General features: G+C 34.9%; 1 protein-coding gene across 3 annotated transcripts in view; it reads left to right on the top strand.

Annotated features, from left to right (window-relative positions):
- The window catches only part of GLRB (glycine receptor beta), a 102,022-nt gene that overhangs the window by 40,062 nt on the left and 36,445 nt on the right, over positions 1-25,515 (top strand). For all 3 annotated transcript variants that reach the window (XM_043566752.1, XM_043566762.1, XM_043566771.1), the window contains 3 exons: positions 19,010-19,239; positions 19,349-19,431; positions 21,273-21,413. In XM_043566752.1, coding sequence (XP_043422687.1) covers positions 19,010-19,239; positions 19,349-19,431; positions 21,273-21,413 — 454 coding nt within the window. The remainder of the gene's footprint in view (positions 1-19,009; positions 19,240-19,348; positions 19,432-21,272; positions 21,414-25,515) is intronic.

Here is a 25,515-nt window from a genome sequence, read left to right as displayed (position 1 = left end):
TTTTATTAGCTGATAGATGTTTTTGGAGAATTATTCAAAAGGATATTTTGGAATCAAATTCATTTACTTCCAGTGACCTTTTAGTTCACCTAAATGACAGAAACATACAGTATAGATCACTAGAAGATAGCTGTGGAATAAGATACAGACTACTGTTCAGCACTCAGGAGACAAGTGTAGTTAGCTTTAACTGAAAATGTGGTTAGTCTGTCTAAGCACTTCACTTTGCAAGAGTAGGAGATGTTATTTTCCCAAGGTGAAACTTTAAGAGGATCTACGTAGTGTCTGTGCTCTCCTCTGTACCCTCTTTTGTCTTTTGTGGCATCGTTGCCCTAATCCTAAATCATCCCTGAAAGATATTCTGGGCTGTTGGAGACATTCCTACTGTATCTTGCATTCTGGGACAGCTAATGCAAGGATATTTGTTCTCATTTGTATAAAGGCTACCATGTGTCCCAACCCAGGAGGTATCATTAATATATCTATGCTTTAGTAATTATTGAATGCCCTCCAAATGTCAGACACCTAAACTTCTCCAGGTCCCATCAGTAGTTACTTGATTGTATTGGGTTGAAAACACCTGGGGAAAAGGGATGCTAGAAAAGGGAGAGGAACTTTCTTACAGAATATTTGAGGATTATAATAAAATATTGCATATTTATAATGTATCCTCTTGTTGTCCTCCTGCTGGGATTCATCATGGTAGCTAGCCCAGAGTACTTCCTGCTGGAACCGGATTCATCCAATTTTCATCAGGGAGTCTTTGTCCCTCCTATTTATCCCTGATTTCCGTCTCTTATCTTCTAATCAGAGCCCTTTATGGCTATTCTGACTCACTTAGTGCTTTCTTTTCAAACCACATCTTTCATCTCTATCATCTGATAGCTTCTTTACTGTAACTAAATTATTTTTGTGTGTTCTTTTATTCTCTAATGGACTGTAAACTTCTTAAAGGCAGGAATAATGTATCCCACTTCATTTTCTCCAAGATACAGGAGACAAAAGGTGCTCCATAAATAGTAAACCTATAAATAATTTCTTATATTAGCTAATATTGATTGAATAAATGAACAAATATTCTGCTCTTTGCCTAGCACAGAGTCAAAGTAGTGTTAAAACAATTGGCAGGGCAAATGTAATTAATAGACTTATGTCAAGCACTTATTTGATTAAGTAACAGACTGAAATAGGTTTTTATTGTAGAGCATTGATTTTGGAAATTTTAGAGACCTTTATCCAGAGGAGCCAAATTATATATATTTGCTGGATGAAAATCAATCTGCCTTTCACTTTGTGTTGTGTAAACACAGCCTAAAGTTTTGCTCGTGGAATAGACTTAAATATTCTGCTTTATTTTTATTATTATATTTATATATTATATTATTATATTATATTATATTATATTATATTATATTATATTAATTATTAATAATAATAATTATTATTATTATGTTTTGCTTTCAGCAATGTTTATTTTATACATCCCCATAAAACAGTTTCCTAAACATGTCTTTTGAGACTGTCATATTTTATAGATTTGCTCAGTCTTTTCAAGAATAGTGCCCTCAGACTTTGTTCCTTCCAAGTAGGGAAAGTCACAAGGTATTATAGGTACATAGATAACTTTAAGGTATCATCTAAGGAAAAACAAGGTCTAAAACAAAATTTGTTCCTTGTTACTAGATACAAACACTGGTCAGGAATAATAGTGATGGACTCAGGAGAATAACTTAAAGGGTATATTGGATGAGAGGATATTTCTTTTTTTTTCCCTTCCAATCTGCCAGGGTGGGCTTACTTTATTATTATTATTGTTTTAGCTATTGATGTATAATTGACAAAAATTGTAAGAGATTTGAAATTGTGATGATTTGATATATGTCTCCATTGTGAAAGGAGTCCCCTCATCAAATTAATCAATACATCCATCACCTCATATACTTATCTTATTTTTTAAAGTTTTGGTGAGAACATTCAAGTTCTACTTTCTTAGCAAATTTCAGTTACACAAACAGTGTTTTCAACTATAGTCACCATCTTATACATTAGATCCTGACCTTATTTACCTTATTCACTTTATAACTAAAAGTTTGTACTCTTCTACCAACCACACCCCAAGCCCCTGACAACCACTTTTCTACTCTGTTTGTATGCCCTCCAGGCTCATCCATGTTGTTACAAATAACATAATTTCCTTCTTTGAAGGATGAATTGTATTCCATTACACACACACACCCCACATTTTCTTGATCCATTCATCCACTGATGGACACTTAGGTTGTTTCCATACTTTGGGTGTTGTGAATAATGTTGCAGTGAACATGGGAATACAGATATGTCTGCAAGAATATAATTTTATTTCCTTTAGATATACCCAGAAGTGGGATTACTGGATTTTATGGTTGTTCTATTTTTAATTTCTTGAGGAACCTCCATACTGTTTTCTATAGTGGCGTATATACCAGTTTATGTTCCCATCAGCAGTGTACAATGGTCCCCTTTATTCCACATCCTTGTTGGTATTTGTTACCTCTCTCCCCACCTTTTTGTTTAAAATAATAACTAGAGAACATATTTCTTAGCAACAAAACAAACAAAAAAGTGCCCTAAAACAAGAGGTTGGGAAAAAAGAGTATTAGATTTGTCTAAATACAGGATGTATGTTTATGGAAACAGTATGGTGCACAGTGTGCAAGCCGTGATAGCAGACAGGCTTGTGCTTGAACACCTGAATGTACTTGTGTTGAATACACTTGTGTTGTGTACCTGATGTGCTATACCCTAAAAAGAGGGAATAAGTTACAAAAATAAAGCAACAGTATTTTGCCTGGCATATTAGCTCTCAGTGACGGTGACTCTGGTTGTCAAGCATTTTCAAATTATGTACTGTTTCACAATAGAATCGCATCTTAAAGGAAATGCTAAAGAGAATGAACTCTTTATAAGTTTGTTAGTAGCCCCATTGTAAAGTTGTGGTTTTGTTTATTAATAGCTGCCTAGAAATTTCCCCTACAAAGATATGCTGAAATAAAGGAACTCCTAAAATTTAGGAAGCTTCAATATTGCCCAAAGCTTTTCTCTATAGTTCAAACCTTTCTACCTCAACTGGCAGTTTCTTGTTCCAGAAGGCATAATGCAGAACACAAAGCTCAGGGGTGTGTGTAACATCAGTAGCTTCAAGTCAGGTGGCAGACAGATGTAGGGCAGCTTCTGAAAGAAGGCAACCCAGTCCTTTCTTCCAACAGATAAAGTTGATTATCGAAGAAGCAATCAGGGTTCCAGGCATTCACATTGTTGTTGGGAAATTTTAACCAATTCAATTTGGCAACCATTTCTTTGTGCTTGTTTGTTTAACTCAGATGCTAACTATTGCTGGCTAAACTAAAAGTAATCTCACATTGATTCACAAGCCATAATTGTGTAGTGAAGGAGAAATTACAGTCATATTAATATTCCTTAAGATCTTTCCATGTTATATGCCCCTACAGCTTGATTTACGATCCCATATTATAGTTCAAAATTCTTATTTCTCATTTCGATGTGTTTATTTGCATCCTACTCCCTTACTTTTTTTGGTAAAATATCATAATTAATACTACAAGTGGTATTTCCTGACATTAATGGTAGCATCACCAAAATTGTCAAATAAATGTAATCATCCTAATTTGAAGTTCTAATTTTATCAGTGTAGATGCCACTGCTTGGGACAACTGGAAAAGGAACATTCAGAACAGTGAGAAGAATGGTTTTTTAGAAGCCAGGTGGCATCTGTTCTATGGTTATGTTTATAATATTTATTGATTTTTTTTTATTCAGTTCTTACTTTGGCTTAAATCACTGGATTTTCATAATTGAAAATGTGAACTATTACACTTGTGGGGGAAAAGTTGGGTATTATGGTTTATTATAATAATCTATACACAGACACTTCACCTCATCTGAGATACGTAAGCGCTCTTTCATGGAAATCAAAGCCTGTTTATACAATCCATATTCTTTCTTTGGTTTAGTCATGCTTCATAATTATATTGAATTATTATTGCACTATAACTCATGATCCTGTCAGACTTTCTGTGCCTTTCTGCTGTATGACTTTTTATTTGTCTTAATAATAGACTTCAGCTCTTTTTGAGCCTATCAGGAAAAAAAAAAGTCACATTTGGGATCTGCTAAAAGAGCTTAATTCTGGTTTATGGCAATGATTTATCTTTGTTGTTTTAAAAACAATTTTGTATATTTCCCTTCTATATAGAGATTTACATTTTTTCCTTGAAACTAGTCTTAGTTTACTATTCCTTTTATTTTGTTGCTTTGATTATTAACTTTCCAACATTAATTCATTATAGAATAAAATTAGACATATGTGTTCCCATTTTTTTTTCTATTTTACATCTTAGATACACAAACCTTCAAAAGGTTTTATATATATATTTTTTCTCATATGATCTACCTTTAGGTTTGTACCCTATGGTAGGAATAATGTTCCTGCAAGATGTCCATGTCCTAATCTCAGAGTCTGTGGATATGCTGTTTCACATGGCAAAAGAGACTTTGTGTGTGTGATTAAAGTAAGGATCTTGAGCTGGGGAGATTATTCTGTTGTCCAAGCAAGGCCTCTATAATCACCAGGGTCCTTAAAAACAGGAGGCAGGAGGATCAGAGTCAGTAGTAGATGCAATGAAACCTATATGAACTTGGAGTAATACAAGGAAGTGATGTATCATCAGTCAAGGAACATAGGTGCCCTCTAGAACTTGAAAAAAGCAAGGAAATGGAATCTGTCCTCAGAACCTCCAGAAGGAGTCAGCCCTGCAGACACTGTAACTTGGGTCGTGTGAAACTAATTTTGATGTTCTGAACTCCAGAAGTGTGAGATGATAATTGTTATCTGTTAGGCCACTAAAGATTTGGTAGTTTTGTTACAGCAGCAATGGGAAACTAAGACACATGCTGATGAATACTTTAATACAGTTTTTCCTCCCAAATTCTGTTGGAGGATCATCCCAATTATGCTAGGTTCTTTTGGAATATGCAGCCCAGCAGACTGCTACTCTCATGGAGTTTTGAGTTCAGAGAGGCACCACAGTACCACCTACCAGGCACTCCTAATATCCATGGAATATTGGAATAGGACTAGAAAATTTTAAATATTCATAAGGTGTTATTGAACGCCATTTAACTAAAACTTTTTAATAAAATTACACATTGAGAAATATTGCTAAAATATGACCTAAAAAATTTTAGTGGCATTTTGTTAACTTGTAATTCCTACACGAAACATCTAACCTCACCAATGACTAAATTTAACCCTTTTCAAACAGCCTTATAACAGCTTTGTTGACAGAACTTTAGTTATTATGCTGCCAGATGCTATGAGAATTGATCTCCTTTATTTCTTTGAATGCTCAATTTGTATTGTAATGTAAAGACTACCCAAGAGTTAAATTAAAGATTGCATATGTGAAGGCTAGGTAAAAATCAGGACTAACCAGAATAGCTATCCTAACAATAATACAAAGTATAAAAACTTTTTAAGTGTTAAAATATCAATAATGCAATTCAACCAGTTTTAATGTCTTGTTGTGAAGTGTTTTATTGCCTTGAAGAAATAGTTGAATTTGGGTGTTAATTGGGACTGAAAATTTTGGAGAACATCCATTTTCTAGATAATGAATAACCGTATGCTCTTTGGAATGAACAATGAGTGGTATTTGTCACCAAGTTCTTTAAAAACAATTAAGTAATTTTCCACTGATAAAAGAAGTCTGTTTCTGATGGGAATTTTTCATTGCAAAACAAACGATAAAGCTATAATTATTGTGATTGAATAATTGAAAATGAAAATAAGTAGGTTTCAAAGATAGTTATCTTAATATAGAGCATTGGAAATGCCAATAACTAGCAATTATTTAGAAATGCCCATAAAACATTCACCAAAGCAACTAATGAGCTTTTATCTTTTAATGAATGTTAAACTCCAATTATTAATTTAAACTGTAAAATTTTAAAACATTCTTAAAAGATATATAAATTTGCTGCAACTTGGATTGAATCATAATACTATGTGGCTACATAGCTAACAGAAAAACATTGTTGAAGTACTTTCACAATGAGATAATAAGATACAATGACCAAGACTGATAGAACAAGAAAAGCAATTTCCAGTTTTTCAGTGATGCTTACTGTAATACAACTCTAGAGTACTCTAAAAAATAAAATTAAGAAAAGGATAACTGTAGAGGCTTGAGGATTATGTGGTATGTTGAGCTTACAACAGAACAGTTGAAAGCAAGAAGAATAATACAGGAGATGCTCAGAAGTATATTTTAGTACTGTGTCAGGATTTGTGACCTTGAAGTAAATTATTGTTAAGAATAACTGTTGGATGGGGTGCCTGGGTGGCGCAGTCGGTTAAGCGTCCGACTTCAGCCAGGTCACGATCTCGCGGTCCGTGAGTTCGAGCCCCGCGTCAGGCTCTGGGCTGATGGCTCAGAGGCTGGAGCCTGTTTCCGATTCTGTGTCTCCCTCTCTCTCTGCCCCTCCCCCGTTCATGCTCTGTCTCTCTCTGTCCCAAAAATGAATAAACGTTGAAAAAAAAATTTAAAAAAAAATTAAAAAAAAAAGAATAACTGTTGGTTGATCAGCACAGTACAGAACAAATTGAATGAGTGACACTATATGCAGAATTTTTTTGAGGCAAAAATTTTATTAATAGGTATTACCGATATTATAAAAGGATAACAGCAGCATAAAAGATATATCCTAATAAGGCAATGTGCTTGTTTAGCCCTTAGTATAGCCAAGTGCAGAATATATTACCTCACTTAATCCTTATAAAAATGCTATCTTTGTGGGTATATTTTTGTTATCCACATCTTATAGATAGGAAACTTTGTCTTCTGTTCAGTTCTTAATCCTCCATAATCTTGCTTTTACTATGTCACTCTATTAAAATGCTTCTGCTAAAATTTTCAGGGGCTTCCTCATTTGCTGAAAGTGTGATTATACTTGAACTTCTGTGACGTCTGCTGATGTTGACCTTCTCAAAGTTTGTGCCTGTTTGGGTTGGTGATGAAATCACATTCTCAGGGTTTCCTTTTCTCCTCAGTCTTCTAGCCTGTCCCTTAAATGCTTGCCTTTCCCAGAGCTTTGTTAGTTAGTTTGTTTGTTTGTTTTTTGCCTTGCATTCCTACTATGATTAATACTTTTAGACAAACTCTTCATTAGTCTTCTTTTTGTTGTTGTTCTGTTTTCAAGATTTATTTCTGCCATAATGTATAACAGAATTTCATTCCTTTTTATGGCTGAATAATATTCCTCGGTGTGTATGTGTATGCAGGCATACCTTGTTTTATTGTCCTTTGCAGATTTTGTCTTTTTTACAAATGGAAGATTTGTGGCAACCTGCAGTGAGCAAGTCTATCGGTGCCGTTTTTCCAACAGCATTTGCTTACTTTCTGCCTCTTTGTCACATTTGGTAATTCTCACAGTATTTCAGACTTTGTTACTATTATTTGTTATGATGGTCTGTGATCTTTGATGTTAGTCTTATAATTGTTTTGGGGCATCAGAAACCATGCTCATAAAAGATGACAAACTTAATTGATAAATGTGTGTGTTCTGGCTGGTCCACAAACCAGCCATTTTCTGTTTCTCTCCTTGTCTGTCCTTGGGCCTCCTATTCCCTAAGATACACAATGTTGAAAGTAGGCCAATTAATAACCCTACGATGGCTTCTAAGTGTTCAAGTGAAGGAAGAGTCGCATGTCTTTCACTTTAAATCAAAAGCTAGAAATGATTAAGCTTAGTGAGGAAGGCATATCAAAAGCTGAGATAGGCCAAATGCTGGGCCTCTTGCACCAAACAGCCACATTGTGGTTGCAGAGGAAAAGTTCTTGAAGGAAATTAAAACTGCTGCTCCAGTGAACACATGAATGATAAGAGAGCAAAACAGCCTTATTGCTGATATGAAGAAGGTTTTTGTGGTCCAGATAGATCACACCAGGCACAACATTGCTTTAAGCCAAAGCCTAATCCAGAGCAAGGCTCTAACTCTCTTTAACTCTGTGAAAGCTGAGAGAGGTGAGGAGGCTGCGGAAGAAAAGTGTGAAGCTAGTCGAGGTTGGTTCATGAGGTTTAAGGAAAGAGGCCATCTCTATGACATCAAAGTGCAAGATGAAGCAGCAAGTGCTGATGGAGAAGCTGCAGCAAGTTCTCCGGAAGATCCAGCTGAGATAATTCATGAAGGTGGCTACACTAAACAGCAGATTTTCAATGTACACAAAACAGCCTTCTATTGGAAAAAGATACTATCTAGGACTTTAGCAGCTAGAGAAGAGAAGTCAATGTCTGGCTTCAAAACTTCAAAGAACAGGCTGACTCACTTGTTAGGGCCCAAGGCAGCTGGTGATTTTAAGTTGAAACCAATGTTAATTACCATTCTGAAAACCCCAAGGCCCTTAAGCTTTATACTAACTCCACTCTGCCTGTGCTCTTATCAGTAGCACAAGAAAGCCTGTATGACAGCACCTCTGTTTACAACCTGGTTTACTGAGTATTTTAAGCCCACTGTTGAGACCAACTGCTCTAAAAAAAAGGTTCCTTTCAGAATACGACTGCTCATTCGCAATGCACCTGGTCATCCAACAGTTCCGACAGAGATGGACAAAGAGATTAATGTTGTCTTCATACCTGTTAACATAACATTCATTCTGCAGCCATAGATTAAGAAGTAATTTTGAACTTTGGGGTGCCTGGCTCAGTCGTTTAGTGTCCAACTTCGACTCGGGTCATGGTCTCATGGTTTGTGAGTTCGAGCCCTGTGTCAGGCTCTGTGCTGACAGCTCAGAGCCTAGAGCCTGCTTCGGATTCTTTGTCTCCCCCTCTCTCTGCTCTTCCCCCACTTGTGCTCTGTCTCTCTCTCTCTCTCTCAAAAGTAAATAAACAATTTAAAAAAAGAAGTAATTTTGAACTTCAAGTCTTATTATTTAAGAAAAACTTTCCTCAAGGCTATAGTTGTCATAGATAGTGATTCCTCCATTGGATCTGGGCAAAGTAAATTGAAACCCTTCTGGAAAAGATAGTGTTTTAGATGCTATTAAGATCATTGGTGATTCATGGGAAAAGGTCAAAATGTCAACGTTAATAGGACTTTGGAGAGAGAGATTCCAACCCTCATTAATGACTTTGAGGAGCTTAAGACTGCAGTGGAGGAAATAACTGTAGATGTGATGGAAACAGGGAGAGAACTAGAATTAGAGGTGGAGCCTGAGGATGTGACTGAATTGCTGCGATCCCATGATGAAACTTTAATGGATGAGGAGTTGTTTCCTTTTGGATGAGCAAATAAAGTGATTTCTTGAGATGGAGTCTCCTCCGTGAAGATGCTGTGCAGATTGTTGAAATGACAACAAAGGTTTCAGAATAGTACATAAACTTAGTTGTAAAGCAGCAGCATGATTTGAGAGGATTGACTCCAGTTTTGAAAGAAGTTCTTCTGTGGGTCAAATGCTATAGACAGCATCTCAGGCTACAGAGAAGTCATTCACAAAAGGAAGAGTCACTGGATGTGGCCAACTTCATTGTCGTCTCAGTTTAAGAAATTGCCACAGCCACCCCAGCCTTCGCCAGCCACCACCCTGGTCAGTCGGCAGCCATCAACACCGAGGCAAGACACCCTCCACCGGCAAAAAAAAAAAAGATTATGACTCACTGAAAGCTCAGATGATGGTTAGTATTTTTTAGCAATAACATATTTTTTAATTAAGGCGTGTACTTTGTTTTTTTTCAGACATACTGCTGTCACACACTGAATACACTACGGTATAGTGTAAATATACTTTTTATATGCACTAGAAAACCAAACAATTCATTTGACCTGCTTTACTGCAGTATTTACTTCATTGCTGTGGTCTGGAACTGAACCCGCAATATCTTCAAGGTATGCCTGCATACCACACTTTGGTTATCCATTCATCTCTTGGTGGACACTTGGGTTGTTTCCACCTTTTGACTATTGTGAATAATGCCACGGTGAATCTGAGCATGCAAGTATCTGTTGGAATCTCTCCTTTTGGTTCTTTTGGGCTTATACCTAGGAGTGGAATTGCTGGGGCATATGGTATTCCTATGTTTAACTTTGTGAGGACAGACTATAATTGTTGAAAAGTTAAATATGTACGTAGAGTGAGGACATGTTAGTGATTTATTGAAACTCATTAGTGAGGGATCCAGTGGGATAGTAAAGCTGCTTCAGTGGAGACTTCAGGAGCTGGAAGTGAAGGAATGAATGCTGAAATTAGACTGCTAAATTAGATACAGACTTGTTAATGTCTCACAGGGCAATAAAAACATATTCTTGGTGGATATCTTTTCTACCTGACATAAAACATTTGCATCTACATCAGGCAAAAATCATTTGCAATTTACAAACCTGCTATAGGTTATATGATTTTATGGCATCTGGGCCCCTAACCAGTAGAAAATGGCAAGTCAGACAAAGTTACATTTTCCCGAAGAATCCTATGACCCTTTAAGTGGGCTTGTTAGACAATGTTTTCAGCATGATATTAAAAAGGCAAACAACAGCATTTTTTCTCTATTTCCAGATTTTATTTTACTTTACCTCCTTTTCCCTTTTATTTTGTTTATACTATGTTTTGCATTCAATTTTTTTTGTAGCTTCATCTTCGTACATACCTTTCTTAGGATGAATTACTTTGTTGGAATTTGTTTACTTTCCTTTAAATTTTGATATATGTTGCCAAATAACCCTCCAAGAAAGTTTTTAAGTTTATTTTGCTATCCGTAGTGTAGGAATGTGCCAGGTCTCCATGCCTTGTGAATAATAAATATGATTACTCATCATCCTCATTTCCAATTTCATGAACAAAGGGAAAAAAATTGAATCTTGTTTTTGATTGTGTTCCGTTTCTAGTGAGGCGGAACATATCTTCATGTTCATTGGCTCTTCTTAGCAGACTTCGCTATTGGGTTTTCCATGAGAAATGTTACTTTCTTGAAAGAAACTCGTAGTATCAGTGTTTTGAGAGAATGATCAGATTGTTTTATATAAATTATGTTCATATTTTTAATGGTAAATTCATTATATCATATGAAAATAACATATTTTACTAATCTGTTCCTCCATGATAGATTTTATATTGTTTCTGGGGGTTTTTGTTGGTTTGTTTGGCTATTACATAGATGTGTGCAATAAACATCCTTGAAATATATTTATGTGCCAAGTGCATTCACTTTTATGTATGTATGTATGTATGTATGTATGTATTTTTTAATGTTTCTTTTTGAGACAGATCAAGAGGGAGAGAGAGTGTGAACGGAGGAGGGGCAGAGAGAGAGGGAGACACAGAATCCATGACTTGAGCTGAAGTCGGACTCTAAACGACTGAACCACCTAGGTGCCCCAAGTGCATTCACTTTTAAAAGTAGAGTTTATTTTTTATTTTTTTTAATTTATTTTGAGAGAGAGAGAGAGAGAGAGAGAGAGAGAGAGAGAGAGAGAGCACAAGTGGGGGAGGGCAGAGAGGGAGAGAAAGAATCCCAAGCAGGCTCTGCACCATCAGCACAGAGCCTGATGTAGGGCTTGAGCTCACGAACCGCAAGGTCATTACCTGAGCTAAGATCAAGAGTCAGATGCCTAACCTAGTGCACCACCCAGGCACTCCAAAAGTAGATTCTTTCAGAGAAGTTTTAGCTTCACAGCAAAATTGAGCAGAATGTGTAGGGAACTCTCATACACCCCCTGCCTCTCCCTGCCTACAGCCTCCCCCACTGTGGACATCTGCACCAAAGAGATACATTTGTTGCAATCAGTGAACCTACAATGACACATCATCACCTAAAGTCTGTTAGATTACATTAGGGTTTGCTCTTGGTGTTGTTCATTTCATGGGTTTTGACAAAGGTGTGAACACATGATCTACTATTATAATTTGATACAAAAGAATCTCGCTAAGCTAAAAATCCTTTGTGCTCTACCTATTCATCTCCCCCTGGCAACCACTGATTTTTTTTTTTTTTTACTGTATCCATAGTATTGCCTTTTCCAGAATGTCACATAGTTGGAATCATGCAGCATATAGCCTTTCCAGACTTGGGTCTTTCACTTAATAGTATATATTTAACATTCCTGTATGTCTTTTCGTGGCTTGACAGTGCATTTCTTTATCCTGGTGAGTAATATCTGTTGTGTGGATGTACCACAGTTTGTCCATTCATTTACTGAGGGACAAGTTTTGACAATCATGAATAAAACTACAGTAAACATGGATGTGCAGGTTTTTGTGTGAGTGTAAGTTCTCAGCTCCTTTGGGTAAAAATACCAAGCAGTGCAGTGTGGTAAGAGTATGTGTCATTTTGTAAGAAACTTCCAACTGTCTTCCAAAGTGGATGCACCGTTTTCATTCCCACCATCAATGAATGAGCGATCCTGTTGTTCCACATCCTCATTTGCATTTGGTGTTGTCAGTGTGCTGGATTTTGGCCCTTTCTAATAGGTGGTGTAGTGGTATCTCATTGTTTTAATTTACATTTCCCTAATGACATGTAAAGTGGAACATCTCCTCATATGCTTATTTGCCATCAGTATATCTTCTTTGGTGAGGTGTCTATTAAGATATTTGGCCCATTTTTAATGGGGTTGTTTGCTTTCCTATTGTTGCATTTCAAAAGTTCTTTGTAGGGGCACCTGGGTGGCTCAGTCATTTGAGCATCCAACTTTGGCTCAAGTCATGATCTCATGGTTTGTGGGTTCGAGCCCCGCATCCGGCTCTGTGCTGACAGCTCTGTGTGTCTCACTCTCTCTCTGCCCCTCCTCCACTCATGTTCTGTTTCTCTGTCAAAAATAAATAAACATTAAAAAAATTAAAAAGAGTCCTTCGTATATTTCTTGCTCTTGATTTTTAACTAATGTCTTTCCACTGATTACTTACAAAACCTCTGTCTCTTGTTCTGGCCTCTTTTTAGTGATGATATTGATTATGTTTGTCAATTTATGTATCTTGATATTTAGTGATTCTTTTAATTAATTTTTTTGAAGTTTTCATTTATTTTTGAGAGATCAGGAGCATGGGAGGAGCAGACACAGGAGAGAGAGACACACAGAATCTGAAGCAACCTCCAGTCTCTGAGCTGTCAACACAGAGCCTGATGCGGGGCTTGAACCCACGAACTGTGAGATCATGACCTGAGTCAAAGTCGGATGCTTAACCAACTGGCCACCAGGCACCCCTTAATGATTCTTTTGTGTTACTGATAAAACACTTACCTGACCTTCTCTGATCGCAGCACCTGGCAGAATTCTGCCCACTCTCAGGGACCCTCCTCAGATTCACATTCTACAGCCTTTCCTGACTGGTGTCTGAAGTGATCATTTATTCTGTTAACAAGTACTGTCACCCTTAGTCTGAAGTGATCATTTATTCTGTTAACAAGTACTGTCACCCTTAGAATCCTTACCAATTATTTCCTTACTTGTATCCTCATCACCTCCTGAGAGTGTGGCCCTCATGTTTTTATCCTTCTCAGACTGGTAGCTCAGAACTTCGAACATAGAAAGTCCTTAATGAATTACTGTTTAGTGAGTGAACAAATGAAGGAAGAAATGAATGTTTAACCTAGCATAGTAAAACTGATTGTTAACCGAGCCTCTTTTGTAATCATTGAATTTAGTCTGGAACATAATAGCAAGTAGATATTTTATTTTGTTAGTCTATAAAACAAACTTGCCATTGCTCATTGATGTATCTAAAGTCTGTGAAATCTTAATATTAGATTAATCAGATATTAATAATTAATGTTAATAATCAGAAATCTGCTTTGTTTTCTAATATTGTATTATGTTGATCTGTGTATAATCAGCAACTAATATAGTACTTTACATCTGGTACATGAACAATGATTTTTCAAAGCTTTTGAAGAATTAATAGAATTAAAGTTAGTTTTGATGTTTGGTAACCAATTAAAACTTACAGGTGGCATCTTTACAACAATAGAAAAGAAATGCTTTCAATAGTAATTGTTAGCCTTTTCACAGGGGTGATATAGCTATCTTGATAATAATGTTAATAATACATATAATAAATTAGCTAACTATGAGTACTTCTTTGTTCCAGGTTTCATGCTTTAGGTACAGCATTTCATTTGATTCCTGTGAATAATTTAGGATTAATTTTATTGATGAGGAATTTGAGGCTCAGAGAGATTAAGTGAATTGCTTTAGGGCACATAAAATATATATAATTCAGACCCATATTTGTCTGACTGTCCTGTCTTCAGGTCCCTGCCTTGATGTCAGTTCGCTTGGCTACTTTTATCTAATCCTGAGTCTAGATTAGATGCCCTGTTGCAAACTATTTCCATTTTTATAGCCTTTTGCAAATTGTTTTATGTTTGACTGATTGTCAGTGTAACTTACAATTATCTTTGAAGTCTGGGAGTACTCACAGATGTATCCTTAGTATCCAGTGTTTGGAAAAGAATATATGGTTAATAAATAATTTTTGAATTGAATGAATGAGCCAACCCATCACCTAGGGATTTAGGAGGAATTTAAGTAAACATTTTCTGAAAGTATAGAATGTACTCTGTAGCTAGATTCTCAAGGATGTTTAATGAAAAGAGAACTAACTTATTTATATAGCAGTCACTGTGTTAATCTTTTAATTGAGTATTTTATTGAATTATCACGTTAGGGTATTAATATTCATGCTTTTTATATGAAGAAACTGAGCTCAGAGAGGTTAAGAAACTTGCTCAGGGTCAAAGCTAAAGATTCAGAGCTGAAATTTGAGTCAAGTACTTTATTTTTTCTAGCCCATGTTGACTCCATTATACTAGGCTTTATAATTTGGCTAATATAACTTCAAAAACACTATTTATGATGATATATAGAATAAAAAGGTGGTGACATTAAAACATTCATGTATCATTTGTAATTTTGCAATTTTTTCCACAGATAGGTTTTATTTTGTCAAAACCCTCTGGTACTGTATAGGGCTATGCAAGGCTTTAATCAGCTTTCAGCTGGTTAAAATGCTTTGAACTTAATCATGGATATAAAGGTATAAGTGATATAAAGATATTCATGCATTGATGGAAACACTGTTTAGAGTTCAAGAAGGATTTGGAATAATGATCTTCACATGGAGAAACACTCTTAAAATTGCTATAGAATTTTTAAAAGAAAAATAATTTTGCTGTATAATTTTAGATGAACTATCCATACAATTTTGGAGACAGAATAGTGGAACATAGGATATGTGTATGTGTGGAGATTTTAAGGAGAATTCAGGTTACCCCAAACATTATAAGGTGGCTTCTTTTTAATTATGCAAAGTATGCTGAAGTTAAAGGTTGGCATTGCTTTCATTCCTGTCAGATATCTTGAGTATTATTAAAAATATTGATATAATATCATTGGGAATTAATTACTACGGGGCAAACCAGCATACACCCCAAAATGTAGTTGTTTTTAGTCTAGATACAGAATACCAATAGATCTTAATATTAGTATCTCTATAAATATATCTAACATTCTATTAAAATAAGAATACCTAATATTAGACTAAAATAAAGCATCTAGATTCTAAAAGCCACATTGGCAGAGTTGCTTAATTAACAGTGGCATCCAAATAATGCTGACAGTCTCTTGTCAGGTATATGACAATCCCTCAAATGACATTTTACTTTTCATCCATCTCTATTTCTGGCAAGGATTTGAGGTGTATAATAACAACAAAAAAAAATGCAAGCAAATAATTGAAATAGGACTAAATGTGCAAGAACCATGCAATGATAGTCATACCAGGATATGAGAGATGAATTATTAATTCAATTGGCTGTAGAATTTAGCCTTCACTCCTTAGCTGCCAGACAAAAAGAAAAACATGATGAGATACTTCAGTTTCACTTTCCTGTAATAGGAGGCATGTAAGAGAATCAGGAGAGCATTTTTAGGAATAAACTCTAAGGAGTAGATTTATTTTTGCAAAGCGCTTAGAGTAAGTGTGCCTAGCACACAGTAAATATCTATTAAATGATATAGTAATATATGTATAAACAAGTGAAAAATTAATAAATAAAGAAGAATTTATCTTGTGTATTTTCATATAATGGTCGTTGACCAAAATAAGGGGTCATGGCTTTAGCAACATGTTTACAGAAGATAGATAGGCAACCTCATCTGGTTATTTTTCATACTGATCCTTGACAACAAGTTAAGGACATGTATTTTATCATGACATGTGAATGCACATTTTAAACATAGAAGTTTAAAGATGTGGTTTTCGATGAATTACCTTTTGACAAGACATAGAACATAAAGAAAGTAATAAAATAGTTTTAGTGTGTGTAATTTTAGAATACCAATAATTTTAGCTGATCATTTCAAGGAAGCTTTTTAGCAAATAATATGAAGTTGAATACTCATAAGTGCTCAAAGTCATGACAAGTCTATGTCAACCATGCGCTTAGTGAAGGCAGTATAATTGTTATTTTATTAGAAAATAATTGAACCTAATGTGTATGCCTTTTAAAGGGGAGAGCCATGGATATTTGCCTGGAATGGATAAAAACTTGGGGTGGGAAGAGCATTACTTCTGCTGGAAGTGTCACCACATGATGGTGAGAAGCCTTTGTCTTGGATGAGTTTGAGTTATTTCTTGTAGTCGTGACAACCACAGTCAGATATAAAGCAGTTAGATCCCATTATGAATTTTAAGATATGCATATATTTTAACAAACAGTTTATGTAGCTGTGCAACATAACTCTTTGTTTTCTAGAGTCCTTGGCCTCCTTTATTCCCTCCTTAATTCCATGTTCATTTAATAAGATAAATGTTACCTTCCCCCCCCCCACCCCCAATGGTGCAGATAAGTTCAGTGTCAGCCTATATAATCCTTTTTTTTTAGTGTTTATTATTTACTTTTGAGAGAGGCGTGTGGGGGGAGGGAGAGAGAGAGAGAGAGCACACACGCGTGCGCCAGCAGGGGAAGGGGAGGGGCAGAGAGAGACGGAGACACAGAATCCGAAGCGGGCTCCAGGCTCTGAGCTGTCAGCACAGAGCTCAACGTGGGGCTGGAACCCATGAACAGTGAGATCATGACCTGAGCTGAAGTTGGATGTTTAACTGACTGAGCTACCCAGGCACCCTGCTTATATAATCCTTGGTTTATTTGCCTTGGACACTCTGAAACCATCTGCATATGATTTTTAAGAAACCATTTGTGTTGTATATGTTGAAGCCTTTAGAAACCTTAAGTTTAGAGTAGCTATGAGATATAGGTAGGTTAAATCTTATTTTACTCTCTGTACTTAAGTGTGTGGATATTGTTACTGTGTGCCTTTACCCTTCTACGATTACTATACATTCTGAAGATCATATGAGAAAGTAAAATGTCTCAGATTGCTCCTTGCTTATGCTTTATTTTATATTTTACACATATGTAAAGCATGTACATTTATGTTTTATAGAAATCTATTAGGTCTTATTATTTAGTAAAAGATATCTATAACCTCTCCCTAGTTAATTATTTTGGATTTTGATTTGAAGTTTATGATTTCATTCATTTTGATAATATCAAAAGACTATATGGATAGATAGTATTTTGTGAATTTTGAATGATTGAAAATAAGGAAGCTGAAGCCCAATGCAATTTATGCTTTGGACACTTTTGTGCACGTTCTGAGTATAGTATATACAATTAAAATCAAAAGATGTGAGCATGATGCTCAATGTTAAGTTCGTATATACTAACAACCTGATTTGTGCTAGAACCCCATTTAACTGGCAGATAATAAGATGTATTAAGGTATTAAACTTGTTCCTAGTGCACATACTCTTAAAATCTATGTCTTGACATAATTCAATTTTTACAAAGTTTTAAGGTAAAAATTTTAGGAGATAGACAAAAAACTCAAGTAAAATAATCAGCTATTTAGTAGATTTCAAAACATTTTTCTACTATAGTTAAATAAAATATAACATTTACAAATTTTGATGTACCTGTTTTGCATCCAATGCAAATCTCATTTGACTATCTTAAATTCTCTCTATAATCGTACATGTATGAATCTTCAAAGACAGTTTTTCTTTTTCCTTCTTAGGTAAACATATGTACGTATGTGTGTTATATACATATATACATAATATTATATAATGTATATGTTTTATATACACATATATATTATTTTTGTAGTTTGCTAACTATTAAAAGGCCAGGAGAAATTTTTTCTTTACTCTCCTTTTTTTTTTTTTAGCTTTATTGAGGTATAGGAGTAAGAGTAATTAAAGATGGGCATTAAGCATAAGGCAGTGAGTGTTGGAAAGGCACATTTCATAAGCAAGAAAGAAAAATTATTTTAGATATATTGACACAATGTACACATATATTGATTAATAACCTGAAGCTTTTTTGTTGTTGTTTATTTTGTTTTGTTATTATTATTATTTTAATTTAAATCAAAGTTAGTTAACATACAGTGTAATGATGATTTCAGGAATAGAATTCAGTAATTCATCACTTATGTGTAACACCCAGTGCTCATCCCAACCAGTGTCCTCCTTAACGCCCCTTCCCTATTTAGTCCATACCCTCACCTACTTGTCATCTATTTTGAATTAAATTTTATTCTTTTTTTGGTGTGTTGGGGGGGGGGAAGAATATGGTAATATTTAGCAGTCTCAGGTTTTTATGACACCACTTACCCAACTGCCGTAACTGGCATTTGTATAAAGGTAAAGCAATTGTTGGTAAACTTACATTCTGATGTTGGAGCTAGCAAGTGCTGCTGGAATGTCTATAGAGACACAAGGGTCTTTTTAGACTGCTCTTTTTATTTAGTGACCAAACTGTTTTGATCCTGGTTGACGTTACAAGACCAAAAATATCGGTGCTGCTAATCACTGAAACTCTTTTTATTCTGGTGCTCAGTATGCCTTTCAAATAGCAGTAAACACCCACACGCACACATTTTTTTCCCCCCCAGGACTATAGAGTTAACATCTTCTTGAGACAAAAATGGAACGATCCCAGGTTGAAGCTCCCTAGTGATTTTCGGGGCTCAGATGCACTGACAGTGGATCCCACGATGTACAAGTGTCTGTGGAAACCTGACTTATTTTTTGCAAATGAAAAAAGTGCCAATTTTCATGATGTGACCCAGGAAAATATCCTTCTATTTATTTTTCGTGATGGAGATGTTCTTGTCAGCATGAGGTACTTGTTAATATTTGTACATTTATACATGTATATATATATATTTTAAGTCAGTGTATCACAGAGAAACATGTTAAGCAACTTCTAAGACCTCTGTTTCTACTTTCAGGTTATCTATTACTCTTTCCTGCCCTTTGGACTTGACCTTGTTTCCCATGGATACACAACGTTGCAAGATGCAGCTGGAGAGCTGTATGTAAATGAGACCCAAAGTGACTATAGCATAAAATCTATATGTGACTATATGTTTAAAACCTCTAGACAATATATTCTACTAATATCTTGGATAACAATGATAAAACTGATGCTTTTGATTACAAATAGTCAGTAAAATAATTTCTTTAGGAAAATTATTGTTATTCTTTTACCGTAATCATTACTAAGATAGATCCCTTTGGTACTAGTTTTACTTTCAGTTACGTAGGTGTATACTTATAACTTCTTATAATTGCCAACTTCGTTTGAAATTAGCATCATAATTAAAGTAAATGATGAGGCACCTAGGTGGCTCAGTCGGCTAAGCATCTGACTTCAGATCAGGTCCTGATCTCACTGCTAGTGAGTTTGAGCCCCATGTTGGGCTTGGTGCTGACAGCTCAGAGCCTGAAGCCTACTTCGGATTCTGTGTCTTCCTCTCTCTGCCCCTCCCCTGCTCGCGCTCTGTCTGTCTGTCTCTCTCTCCCAAAAATAAATAAACATTTTAAAAAGTAAGTAAAATAAATGAAAAAAAAATATGTCTTAACAACTGTTCTGCTGTTAAAATCACGTGTTCAGAGCAGAAAATTTGAAAACATTGAAAAACTGTCTCTAAATCCTGCCAAAAAGTCATTTTCTTTGGATGTGTAAAAATTTTTTCGACAACATTGGAATTTTTGTGTTTCTATGATCATATGTTTTTCAGTTTATGAAGGGTGCACTATATTAAGGTATAAAGTATATTAATTGAAATTATTATTGAAATGATTATTTACCTTTAAAATATATTAATTCACTATGATGCTTATCTTTTGAAAATAAAAGTGGGACACAAAACTTGAAAAATGAACACTAACACAAGGAATCCTTAGCCTGAATACCTATATACCGTGAGCTATTTCAGCAAAAAATAAAGAGTGATAGCCTTGGAAAATATTGTATATATACTTGCTAGATGATGTGCTTTAAAGTTACTTTGTGGTTATTTGTTGTTATTTTAAGTGTACTGAAGTTTGATCCTACATTTGAACAATATCGGTTGCTTTCTAAGTATAAAATGGGATTTTGTAGATGTAAGTGTGTGTATGTACATTTTTGTGAATGTGTTGTACAGTGTATACCTGTGTGTCAATATGTATTTGTGTAGAAAATTTTAAGTATTTACATTCAAATCTATTACCAGATGCACTGAAATATTGCTTTGGAAAATCCATACACTTTAAGAGTTGAATGGTAGGCTACTCTATGCTGTAAAACCCTATAGGACCCTTGAATTGTAGCCATATTACCTAAGCCCAAAATGTGTGCTTCGGCCTGCTGTAATACTGTCCACTTGAGAGGTTGTTTTACTGCTTTCCTGTGGCCATGCAACTCCTTCAGGGGAGTTTGTGGTCATGTCTTCAAACATATAGGTGATTTCGTGCTTAAATGTTTTTGGTTTTTTGTTTTTTAATTTTCAGGTAGCATATTGTATAGTTGTGAATGTAGATATGCAAAAAAGCTAGAATGACTTATTCACTACTCTTTATCAACAACAGTTCAGAATTTTGATATAGAGAAATGTGCTACTACATATGATGCCGTAGGATTGTAACTGCAATATGCTAAATATTTTAGCTTATTCTTTCTTTAAGCCAACTAATTATCTGTAAATTTGTGCTAATATTTTCATTAATGGCCATAGATTTTATCTCTTCACATTTTTAACAAAAATTTTATATAAGTAAGGCCTATGATCTTACCGTTGCTGAACTTGATAATTGAACTACTAAAATATTTAAAAGTATTAATAATCATATTCCAAACTAATATTTTTATTTATTTACTTTTGTTTATAGTTGGCTACACAACTGATGATTTACGGTTTATCTGGCAATCAGGGGATCCTGTTCAGTTAGAAAAAATTGCATTGCCTCAGTTTGATATTAAAAAGGAAGATATCGAATATGGTAACTGTACAAAATACTATAAAGGCACTGGTAAGTAATATTCTTTGAATTAAACAAAACTAAGTCATATTTCAAAGATTCATTTTAATTTTTATATATGCTAGGAACAGGATAGAAAAAAACTTAGTTAAAAAGAAAGTTCAGTATTTATAAGTAGTTTATCATATATCCATATACTTAAATTACATATTTAAATCTTTCATAAAATTACATTTACTGAAGTTCTTAAAAAAATTTTATTTTATTCTAGTTTTGCTTTTCTTTTTGTAATTCTAGATAACAAGAGGTTTTCAATTTTTTATTTTAATAATATGAACTCTCCCAAGCAATGGTTTGCTTAAGTATTGAAGAAACTCTGCTTCTGGCAAGATTCATTTTGGGGCCAAACATTATGGAATTGATCGATGTAATCCATATACATTTGTCTCTTGTCTTTTAGGCAGGTTTTAGATGTTGGTTGAGCCATATTGTTAGTTTTACAAAGCACTGATCTTTATGCTGTGCAGGAATCAATAGCATGTCTAGGAAATAACTAGACATCAGTGAACACTCCCTGTATAATATTCTTGGCATACGTTATGGAGCAGCTAATTGCGAAAAGCACAACAAATTAACCTCATTCATTAAATTACCTCAAACTTTGCAGAAATAAAAATATAATACTAATCAATACTTTAATAATATGATTCATATTCAACCTTTGAGTCACAACTGATAGTTACAGAGAGTTTTAGATATTAAATATAATAACATTGTTTCTCTTAGTAAAATACATAAAAAGATGATTGAATTTTGATCATTATATCAAACTATTATTTCAAATTATCATTTCAACTTGTAAATTACCATACAATTTCTAATTTTCAGGAAGTAAACAAAGATATGATGAAGATATTCAGAAATAGATACAATAAAAGTTTAAATTTATTGCAACATTTATGTTGGCTTGCAAAAATAAAACATGTATAGTATAATTCTGTAGAATTCAGAGAGATCAGATGTTTGAGCAAAAATGCTGTCATCGTGACATCATCGAAGACAAAATATAATATTAAAAAAGGTAGAGTGAACATTTGCATATTTACAGTGCTACAATAAATGCAACACTTAAGCAACTTGGAGATAAAGTTAGTTTAAGCATGTGTTGTTTACTTTCACATAAGTTAACAGCTTATATAGCATTTATATATAAGGAGTTCCTTCTCTTATAAAGCTTATATATTTTAGAACGGGAGAGACAATAAGGAAGTGCACTGCGAAAGAGTTTATGAAGGTTTTTTTTTTTTTAATTTTTTTTTTTTCAACGTTTATTTATTTTTGGGACAGAGAGAGACAGAGCATGAACGGGCAAGGGGCAGAGAGAGAGGGAGACACAGAATCGGAAACAGGCTCCAGGCTCTGAGCCATCAGCCCAGAGCCCGACGCGGGGCTCGAACTCACGGACCGGGAGATCGTGACCTGGCTGAAGTCGGACGCTTAACCGACTGCGCCACCCAGGCGCCCCTATGAAGGTTTTTAAAAGGAAAACCTGAAAGCTCTTAAAAATTTGACCACCAAAGTACTCAGTGAAGAAGTCATAGATACACGGACTGCTAGATATGGAAGTGATCTTATTGACAATTCTGAGCCAGCTTCTTTATTTAACACATAAAATAACTGAAGAGCAGGGTGACTGAGTGATTTACCGAATGTTCCAGGCAATTCGATGTCGGCGACTGCACGAAGCATAGTGTTCCTCTTCTTGGTACTCACTCAAATTAAGGAGATGAGCTACAGTGTTTAGAAACGTTTACAGCTCACCTAGTAATGAAAAAAATAAGCTTGAAAGCCAAGAAGCAGCGTTTTGGGATTGTTGTGTAGAAGCACATATTAAGTACATAGCTCTTTGATTTCTTGGTGTATGTCAGGCATTATTTTAAGTAGTCTACAGGAATTCTGTATCTTAATCCTCACAACAATGCCATGACTTCGATACTTTTCTTCTCCCTATTTTACATGTTAGGACAATAAAGCAAAGACACTTATCTAGGTGAAGCACTGGAATAGTGAGTCTGGTATTGCTACCCTACCTGTGGAGTCAGTCCCATTATGCACTGCAAATATGCACTGCAAATAGTTACCCACATCTAGATTATATGCTTAACATTTCAAAATGAATAGTCTCTAAATTGTTTTAAGAAATTTGAAATAGACCCTAGTGAAATTTTAAATTTCATCTAAAAGATGAAAATAAAACTGGTAATTTTATTTCTGATTTTATGTAACAGCATAAAATGATGACATAGCATTGAAAATCCTGGGATATTTGTTTTTTCACCTTTAAGCCCTACATCTTAAGCCCTATATCTAAAAGTCTCCTTTTGGGGATGCAGCAAGGAATAAAGGCAAGATCCCTGCCCTTTTGTACATATGTATTCTAGTATAGTACACACATAAGCAAAATAATTTATTTTAGTTTTAAGAAGAAAATAAGATGTGCTGGAGAGTAGTTGAGAGATTACTTCAGATTATAATAAGTAAAGATTTTGTGGTATTTTTTGAATTATTGTAAATAAGTCACTGAACTCTCATTAGCTACAGAAAATAACAAAAAAAAACCCTTATTTCTATTTAAAAATTTTTAAAATGTTGTTTATTCTTGAGAGAGAGAGAGAGAGAGAGAGAGAGAGAGCGCATGAGTGAGGGAGGGGCAGAGTGAGAGAGGGACACAGATTTGGAAGCAGGCTCCAGGCTCTGAGCTGTCAGCACAGAGCCTGATGTGGGGCTTGAACTCACAAGCCATGAGATATGACCTGAGCCAAAGTTGGACACTTTACTGACCAAGCCACCCAGGCACCCTCCCCCCTAAAAAAAACTTATTTCTAACATCATAATAATTGTGATTTATTATGTTTCAGTAAGCATGCTTTATCATCAGTGTTTACATGAATCATCATATGACTACTAGTAAAATATATTTAATATTTGGATATTTAGAGATGTACTTAGAAATATAGAGCCTTCTGGGGCGCCTGGGTGGCTTAGTTAAGCGTCCAACTTAGGCTCAGGTCACGATCTCGTGGCTCGTGGGTTCCAGCCCCTCATCGGGCTCTGTGCTGACAGCTCAGAGCCTAGAGCCTGCTTCAGATTCTGTGTCTTCCTCTCTCTCTGCCCCTCCTCCACTCGTGCTCTGTCTCTATCTTTCTCTCTCTCTCTCTCAAAAATAAATAAACATAATTTTTTAAATAAAAGAAATAAAGAAACTTCTAAATATATGGGATGCTTAATAATGTAGAATAATGAAAAAGATATAGATAGCAACATATATAGAATGATGAACAATATGTTCTTTAACTTGTACAGAAATAATCAGAAATAATAATTTAGCTTTAACTTTATTAAAAGTTACAGGTTTTTTATAATTGTAGATGTTACAAAGGAGAAATATATGGGAAAACAAGTATGAAAAATACTTAAATTGCAAGCCTAGGTGAATAATAATGAAATAAAACCCCACAGGAAATAGAAAGTAAATTGAATTTGCCAATGAACATTTATATCAATTAGCTGCCCACCTGCCTCTCATAAATGTAACAGTACTAGGAAAAGATCAAAAAAGATCAAGAAATGTTTCTCATAAAAGTTTATGGAGCAAATCACTATAATATCCAAGCATGTATTTTATTGCCAAATTCATCCAAGTCTTGGGAAGCTCCCCTAGTGGGTGCCTTCATAAAAGGAGGGGGTGGAAACTTGCTTCAGAGTACAGGGTTTCTGTTATTTAGGCTGCCAATTAAATATGATGGGATGGAATGCAAAAGTTCATTTTAAAGTGAGCAACTCCATAGTAAATTGTTGTAATATTTGTGACAATTCAGGTTACCTAAAAATATGCAGTAAGTGAGAGACTACTAAAGATAGAGAACAAACCGAGAGATAATGGGTGGGGGATGGGCGAGATGGGTGATGAGTACTAAGGAGGGCACTTGTGTTGAGCACTGGGTATTGTATGTAAGTGATACATCACTGAATTCTACTCCTGAAATGAATAATGTACTGTATGTTAACAGATTAGAATTTAAATAAAAATTTGAAAAGAAAAAACAATAAAAAAATAAATTTAAAAATATGTGATAAGCACATGTATGTCATT

The sequence above is a fragment of the Prionailurus bengalensis genome, chromosome B1 (assembly GCF_016509475.1).
Source record: "Prionailurus bengalensis isolate Pbe53 chromosome B1, Fcat_Pben_1.1_paternal_pri, whole genome shotgun sequence".
Taxonomy (NCBI): Eukaryota; Metazoa; Chordata; class Mammalia; order Carnivora; family Felidae; genus Prionailurus; species Prionailurus bengalensis.
Note: the sequence above shows the minus strand (reverse complement) of the source record. Positions and strands in the feature narration are given on the sequence as shown.